Below are 8,561 nucleotides of genomic sequence, written 5' to 3'. Positions count from 1 at the left end.
TTTTAATAACTTCTCCTTTGAGTCGACTATGATGAATTTACTCACTTTTTTAAAGCTATTAGACTTTTTATTAGAACATTGAGTTAATTATGAACTCACTATATAAAATTAATGTGATATAAGAGGTTGTTTATCGTCAGAAAAATTAAATCTACGTGAAAAAAAGAATTGAAAAAAGAATGTTTATTAAAAATAACATTTGACTTTCTAAATTAATTTTGTAAAAATAAGTTAATTACGTGAAATAAAAACCCAATAAAAGCAACTCCAAGCATATATCTCAGTCTCTCATCTTTGTGCTGAGCTGTGGCACAAATGAAGCTTCCACTAAAAATGATTTGTATATATATTCTCCTATTCAATGACAACGCCTCATCAATTTCTTTTTTAAATTTTTTTAAAGGCAAAAGAAGAAAGGAACCACTTTAGCTACATTTTAAAAGGCGCCATTAGTAATAATTAATAATTAAAAAGAGAATTATTTGGACCATGATGGTGGTGGGAAAGGAAAGGAGGAGACTAAGTAAAGTTTCAAAAGATAAGGAATTGTGGATAATTATGGCATCACCTGTTTGAGGCACACACATATAAACTAATGGTGGAATGAAATTGTGACACTTTTAAGAAGATTATACATTGATGGCTCTTAGGCATGGTTCACATGGTAATATATTATATTATGAAACACACCATTTAAACACATGCAAATAAAATAAAAAATAAATTAATTGAAAATAATCAAATAATATATTTTTAAATAATAAAAAATATATATACATATTTACGTGCGTCTATATCATATTTATTTAAAATTGTAACCGCCAAAATATTTTTCTATGAATCCTAATTGGTGTTGTTACTATATATTGGTAGTGGCAGTGTGGGATGGGAAAAATAGGTAAAGCAATTAAGCATTTGCCTTGGAGTGTGTTGTTGGATATTTTGGGGACACAAAGCAGCTAAGTTGAAGGATGTACTTTCCTTAAATAAGAAAATCCTAAGAACCAAAATCACCACCTGTTAGATTTTATTAAAAATAAAATAAAATCAAAGGGGAGGGTGGTATAGTATACTAACGTAAATAAAGGTATTTTCTATTCCTTGTGTCCCTTTTGGGGTGTGGCTGTGGGTGGGGTGGGGTGGGGAGGGAGGAGTGTATATGGGAAATTTGGTAGTGAGAATTAATTGTTAAGTTGCAAGCACACTTTTAAAAAATCTCCACTTTTGTTCTTTTTTGAGCATGGTAACAAAATATGATTTGTTGTAACTAAATAAAAATGACAATGACAAATGGAGTTAGGTTTACTCAAAAGATGATATATCTATAAGCACTGTTTGACATAATTTAAATAAAATTATCTCAAAATTTATGAAGAAAAAAAAATTACAATGGATGCATATTAATATTTATCCTTTTTTATAAGATCATTTATAAATTGTAAAGTGCATTGATTATTACATTTTTCACAAAAATACTCTTAATTTTTAAAAATAATTATAAGATCATTCACTTAACTTATTTCTTAATAATTAAGGATAATTTTGGAAAGAGAATATAAATTCTTGACATATTTAATATGAAAATTATTTTTCTTAATTTTTGATTGATTAAAGATATTTTATATATAAAGATAAAAGTAATAGTGTTTAATTTTTATTTGATTTTAAGAATAACTACACTTAAAATTATTTTCATATAATGATTGTAATTTATTAACATCGTAAAGAAAACTATATTAACAGAGCATAACAATTAAACTATAATAACTATATATGTATTTTTTTTATATAGTTATTTAATCTTCTTTTTAATAAATACAACCTAAAATAAATCGTTTATCAGGTGAGTGATGATTCATATAGAACTGTAATCCTTTTCCACTACCTCTATCTTAATATTTCTTATTTTTAAATATTCTACCTCTATTCTTTTATTTTCGTTTAAATATTATTTCAATTTATTTATTTATCTCTTCACAATAGATAATTTTAGTAAAACAATAATTAATACTATTTTAAATTAGAAAACGAGAACTAAAAGTAATCAAAATTTTTAAAAAGAAATGGAGGAAGTATGTAATTGAACCTTCATGTTTGCAATATTTTTAACCATGAATACATAATGATTAAATTTTGATAAGAATATTATTGGTTAACAGCAGCAACTACACCACTAAATAGAACTATTACTACAAGAAATTAAAAAATTATGTTCCATTTAGGGCAGAATAAGACAGATATATAATGGAGGTATTGTGAAGCATCCATTACCGGCGACGAAGTTATCATCACATTTGATTCATATTTTATTAGGGTGGAATGACAGCCACTTGGACAAAGCATAGTCAATGGGGAAAAAGATTACATTATCAGCACAAATTTGGGCCCACCAAATAGATTTGCTAATGATTTGATATGGACCCGTGTCGCAGGCTTCCAAAGCTTTTTCCACATAATGGTTTGGATCATTCGGTGTTAGGCCCGTTAACAGTTGGGTTTACTTCTCCAGTTAACAGAATCTTTTGTTTGACAAAAGTATAATAGAATCTTTTGGAAAAAAAAAACTTTATCTCCTCAAAATTCTCAAAATCCCCCAAATTTAGTATTTAACATGTTCGATTTAAATACACCTTTAAATTGATCAATTTAAATGATACTTTAAGTTTTAATGGATGAATTCGGACATGTTAAATATTAAAATTAGAGGATCTTGATAATATAGAAAAAGAAAGAAGCTTTAAAAAAAACAAAATATCTGCCTATAACAAAGTTGAACATTTTGGGTTTACTAGGCCCATTATAAACATAATATTTAGGTGAGTTAGTTTTAGGAGTTTATTTGTGTCGAAAATATCACCAAACTCATTTCGTTATGCAATAAGGGATTTATTTTTATGAATCAAATTAAATTGTATCAACTAGAAAAAGATTGGCTAGATCTCATAAAATCTGGTCTTGAATTATATAAAGATTTGGTAGTTTCTTCTTTCACCCCATATGTTCTAAAAGATTTCTAAAATATCTATTTGAATTAGCCAACTCAAATATGTTTTTTTAATCAAAATATATATTTAAATTCGATAATTTAAAGAATATTGGAGATGAGAGAAGAAACCTCAAATAATTTCTTCAGCCCAAACTTGATCATAAGGGATTTTTTGAGCAGCCCAATTACAACATCTGCTCACAAAATCAACTCGTGTTTCTAAAACAGCGTAGTTTTCTATCCATGGTTTTTGGTATATGAGTTTTATTTATTTAAATACTTCAATATTATTGAAAACTAGGACAAAATAGAACCACAGTCGACCAACAAAACTGGGCCCAAAAAAGGGGCGGATCCTCCAGCCACACCCTCTTCAAGGCCCATGATCCTAGAGTTTGCCAACAAATGGGCTATACAATTCTCGCCCACAACCCACTTCTCACGTTTTGGTCACAAATATTAAAAACATTACCAAAAGCACGCTCTCGATAATATAAATCATTCTACTTTTTACTATCGAATGTTGAGTTTCCATAATTTAGCAAGAAAGTAAAGGACCCTTAAACATTTACCATACAAATATCCATAGGGTAGAAAATACTAAACAGATTCAAATCATCAGAGATCATTGCATTAGATTTGTTTAATATAGTATTCTCAAAAAACATCCAAAAGAAGACCTTATCATTTTTAGTATAAAAATAAATGTATGCAATATTTTATTAAAATTAGTATGTAAAAGATCCATATTAGACATATATAAAATGTTCATTAAAGTTTGGAGATGAAACGAAAACATATAATAAAATCAATAATTGCAGCTAATTTTAATTATTTTTTTGACAGGAACTTCGTGTAAACTATAAAAACCAGAAAACAAATTAATTATTTGTTTTCCTCATAATAAATCATATATGAATTGAAGTATACTCCTCCTCCATATTCCAACTAAACAACTTGAGTAGCACCACTTGATGCCAGAACTCCATGGTGTGTAGTATCATCATTATAAAGGCTAAGTTTCTCTCCATCACCCCATAAGGCATAAGCTTCTTCCCCATGAACAGCATCATCTCCAATAAGCAACTCTTCCTCCGTCATTCGAAGAGGAACAATGTAACTTAAAAATACACAAATAATTGAAGTGGCAACAATGTTCCATCCAATGATGAATAATCCACCAACTATTTGTTTAAGGATTTGGACACCCCCCGGACCACCATATATACCTCCTTTGGAGTTGGTGACGGGAAGAAAGAGAGTACTTAGTGTTGGCTCGGCGAATAGGCCGGTGAGTACACCGCCTAGAAGACCGGCGACCGCGTGAGTGTGGAAGACGGCGAGGGTGTCATCAACCTTTTGAAATATTGTTAACTTTTTTCCAAGTACCATCATTGTGTACCATGGCACACTTCCTGATAGCACTCCCATTATTATGGCAGCCCATCCTTGAACAAGACCTATTCACAAACAATGCATTAAATTAATTACATTAAATAAAAGTATTAGACTTTATAAAATCCGACGTCAATGAAGATATATAACTTAAAAACTTCTAATAAGTCAATAATGGAATCTTTGAGTATATTCGATTCTTAATTAGGATCCCCAAGTCAAAGTGGAATCCTCAGACGGTTTCATACCCAAAAAGGTTGCTTAATTATTGTAGGACCCGTGAAAGAAGGATGAAAACGCGACAAAAATTAAAAAAATACATACCGGCGCCGGGAGTGATGCAAACAAGACCAGTGATCATGCCCTGAACAGCTCCAATAACGGATGGTTTCTTGAAGAATATGACATCAAGCCATGTCCACACCAACAGGCTGGTGGCTGCGCAAATGTTTGTGTTTAGCACCGCCATGGATGAATCTGTGTTGGCGGAGTAGGGATCTCCTCCGTTGAAACCTGCCCATCCCAACCATAGTAACCCTGCCCCGGCTAACGTTAGCAACACATTGTTTGGCGGGAATCTCTCCCTGTCCCTCTTCGATCTTGGCCCCACCTATTATTATTATTATTATTATTATTATTAAATAAATTACCATAAATTATTTCATTACAACAAATATACTAAATATATCATCATTTCACCCAATCATCTTGCAGTTAATTTGGTTGGTTACATATAACTAAATATTAAATGGCTAATTATTAATTATGCATTATCACTAATTATAGATTGATATGTGTATCATCACCAAATTCATCTCGCATCAATCAAGAATCAAATCTCATCTTTATTGTAATTATGATGTTTAATTGTCTCAGGCTATTCTTGAAAACAATAGCTGTATAGTATATTACTTGTAAAGTTGTAAATCAATGAAATTCACTATTCTAATATCTTACTTAATAATTACTACAATCCGAAGAAATAAAGATAATTAACTACACCGCTTCCACTAGTGACTATTCGTCAAATAACCAAATTTATAATTAGACGTCTTTTAAGAGATTAAGAATAATACACACAAAAAATACAACCAAACAAATATAGAATTTAAATAAAGATATTAGAAATGGACAAAAAAAATTCATTACATTTCACCCAAAGATTCCTTATTTGCAAATACAATAAATTTATTTATTTCATTTTCTAAATTTAGTCTGGCATTCACACCATTGGCCTTTTTACGTCGGTGATGTATCTCATTTGCATAATAATTGATTTTCACAACCATACAAGGAAACATTTTTTGTTTTGAACTTATTCAAGGAAACATTTGTCAACATCAAAATTATACTTTTCAGCTAGTAGTACCATGTAATGCATTAAATTCATTAATCGTGCATAGAGAGAAAAAAAAAAGGTTGACTTTGTCAAAAAAAAAAAAAAGAGGTGAAGAAGAGAAGAGAACTAACCCAATAAGCAGCAGTGAATCCAGCAATCCCAGAAGAAAGATGAATAACATAACCACCAGAATAATCCATTACACCCCACTGAAACAAAAATCCACCCCCCCACAAACTAAAAGCCCCAATAGTATAAGAAAAAGTAAGCCAAAGTGGAACAAACATCATCCACGCCTTAAAACTCATTCTAGCCAAAACAGAACCAGCCAAAAGAATAACCGAAATAGCCGCAAAAACACCTTGAAACCAAACCATAGTAGCCATTGGATAAAACGGTTCAATTTCAGCAGTTTCCAAACTACCATCATGATGATAATGCACAGTAGCAGGTAGCCCAGCTTGTTTTATTAAAAACTTCTGGCCCAAAGCAGGCCCAGCTTTACCCCAAAAGGGTAAAAGTTTCTCACCGAATGACATCTTATAAGCCCACGTAACCCAACAGATTAATACTGCCGCAAAAGCATAAAGGGCCATGAAAGCAGAATTTACGGCCCATTTTTTCTTGACTATGCTGCCGTAGAGGATAACTAACCCCGGCATGCTTTGAATTCCGACAAGTGTAGCTGCAACCATTTGCCATGTGTTGTCTCCTTTGTTTAACCAATCTGGTACTGCTAAACTTGTCCATGCTTGGTATGCTATTGGTAAAGGATTCACCGGAGGAGCAGCCATATCATTAAATTGATTTTGCACTAATACCTATAAAACAAATACTATTGACTTGGTTTTATAGTCGTAGTGAAACAATTAGTGGTTACTATAATTAAGCTATGATTATATTTTCTAATCAAGTCAACTTCCTTTTCCAATTATCATGCTAATCAAGCTATTGCATTCGAATCCATCTTTTCTTTATTTATTTACTACCGCTATTATGGCAATCAGATTTGCCTGTCTGTCTATATTTTTAATGCGATTAATTATGTTTCAATTAATAAAATAACAGGGTGTCAATTTCTTAACACATAAAAAAAAAAAAAAAACGGAGTCTCCATGTATTTGAATTTATTTTAATTTCAGTCGTTTATTTATGTTATATATTTTAAAATTAAATAGTAATTTAAATATGTCTCAAGTTTTTTTAATTATAACATTTTTTTATTTTAGTATTCATAAATTTTTTTGTTTAGTTGCAAATATAATTTTATTTTAAAATAGTTATTTTAGTTATTTTTTATTACAAAAATTATAATACAGTTAAAATATAGTCATTTTTTAAACAAAAAAACTTAAATATGATTAAATTATAATTTTTTTTAACTTAAAATTAACTCTAAATATTTCAAATGTTATAATTACAAAGAGGAAATATATATTTAAACCTAAAATAATTGATGATGGAGGAGTTTCTCTTCCTTGTCTTATTATTTAGTTAATTTCCATTTACCATAAAAAAATAAAATAATTGAGAAACTGTGAAAAAGAAACAGATGAAAACCAAATTAACCTGTTTTTCTATAAAATTGAGGCCATCTTAATTAATTTAAATGTTACCAAAAATAATGGAGAATATTTTTTAATAAAAAATATTAAATAATGTTTAAAAACATATATTAATCACATAGAAACGAGAAGAGTAGAAAGAAGAAAAATATTCTCTAGTTGATATTCAAAAGTAAAATATCTTAATGTTTAATGTTGAAATAGATTAATATTCTCTCGTTGATGTTCAAAAGTAAAATATCTTAATATTTAATATTGAAATAGATTAATATTAGTATTTCTTTAAAAATTAATAATTTTAAAAAATTAATGTTATTTGAATACAAAATAAAATATAAATACAATACTATATATTGTTAAGGTCACTTTTTCATTTTCATAAAATATTATATTATTATATTTATGTCTCATTTTATATTTATTTTATATTTTTATAAAATATCATATTATTATATTTATATGTTATTTGTAAATTTCGTGCCTGTCAACAGAAAAAATCTTAGTATGAATGTTGAGAATCATACTTGGAAGGAATCATGAAAGTCGTCGGGCGTGCTTGTCGAATTGGCCACCTTGGTATGACCTGACATGCTTAACTTTTTGTCATTTACTTGCAATTTTATGTATACATTTTTTCTGGTGAATTCTTTTTTGTATAGACTATTATAGTTTGTTAAAGAAAAATGTATATGTAAGATTTATGGGTCACATATGTAATTAATTAATAAAGTGTGTTAGGGTCATTATATAATTAGCCAATAAACTGGGGGTCAAATAATATATAATAGTTTATGGCTAAAGAGCATAATAGTTATGAAAATTAATAGTGTAGATACCAGGCAGTTTCTAATTTAATGAGGGGCTGAATTGGAAATACTGCAATTTGGGATATAACTAATAATAGTTATATATAGGGGTAATGGTCCCCAAGGCAAACACAACAAGACTATTCAGTTTCAAAACCCTAAAGGAGAAAACTCTCTGGTTCTCTCTATCCCCATCAAGAGAGCAAGGTCTTCAGGGTGTTTTGCCGAGGAAGATCACTCAACCCATTGGCTCTACCATCAGGATTTCATTAATGGCAATTCCCACAGGTACGCTTCCGCCTTTGGCTATTCATCATGTAATTGACATGGATTGTTGAGCACAACGTTATTAAGGTTTTTTCAACAATTGGTATCAGAGCCTACCATGTTTAATTCATGATGAAATTCGGTTACTGTATTTGTTTTAGAATTCAATTTGGGAATTTTGATATATATATATATATATATAT

At 29.5% G+C, this 8,561-nt stretch overlaps 1 protein-coding gene across 1 annotated transcript; it reads right to left on the bottom strand.

The window, feature by feature from the left end:
* Positions 1 to 3,735: 3,735 nt before the first annotated feature.
* Positions 3,736 to 6,674, bottom strand: LOC101499181 (ammonium transporter 2-like). Its single transcript, XM_004503823.4, has 3 exons — positions 5,852 to 6,674; positions 4,706 to 4,991; positions 3,736 to 4,446 (listed from the first exon to the last, which is right to left on the bottom strand). The coding sequence occupies exons 1-3, from the start codon at positions 6,512 to 6,514 to the stop codon at positions 3,935 to 3,937; spliced, it is 1,461 nt and encodes a 486-aa protein (XP_004503880.1). The 5' UTR covers positions 6,515 to 6,674; the 3' UTR covers positions 3,736 to 3,934.
* Positions 6,675 to 8,561: the final 1,887 nt, after the last annotated feature.

The sequence above is a fragment of the Cicer arietinum genome, chromosome 6 (assembly GCF_000331145.2).
Source record: "Cicer arietinum cultivar CDC Frontier isolate Library 1 chromosome 6, Cicar.CDCFrontier_v2.0, whole genome shotgun sequence".
In the NCBI taxonomy this organism is placed as follows: domain Eukaryota; kingdom Viridiplantae; phylum Streptophyta; class Magnoliopsida; order Fabales; family Fabaceae; genus Cicer; species Cicer arietinum.
This window is presented reverse-complemented; position numbering and strand designations above follow the sequence as displayed.

What these genes read in the sequence shown, in the direction of transcription:
- LOC101499181 (XM_004503823.4), bottom strand. Translation starts at nt 6,514, where the DNA reads ATGGCTGCTCCTCCGGTGAATCCTTTACCAATAGCATACCAAGCATGG. An exon ending in GATTCACTGCTGCTTATTGG is followed by an intron (nt 4,992 to 5,851) that starts GTTAGTTCTCTT and finishes TAATAATAATAG; the next exon opens with GTGGGGCCAAGATCGAAGAG. An exon ending in TTGCATCACTCCCGGCGCCG is followed by an intron (nt 4,447 to 4,705) that starts GTATGTATTTTT and finishes GTTTGTGAATAG; the next exon opens with GTCTTGTTCAAGGATGGGCT.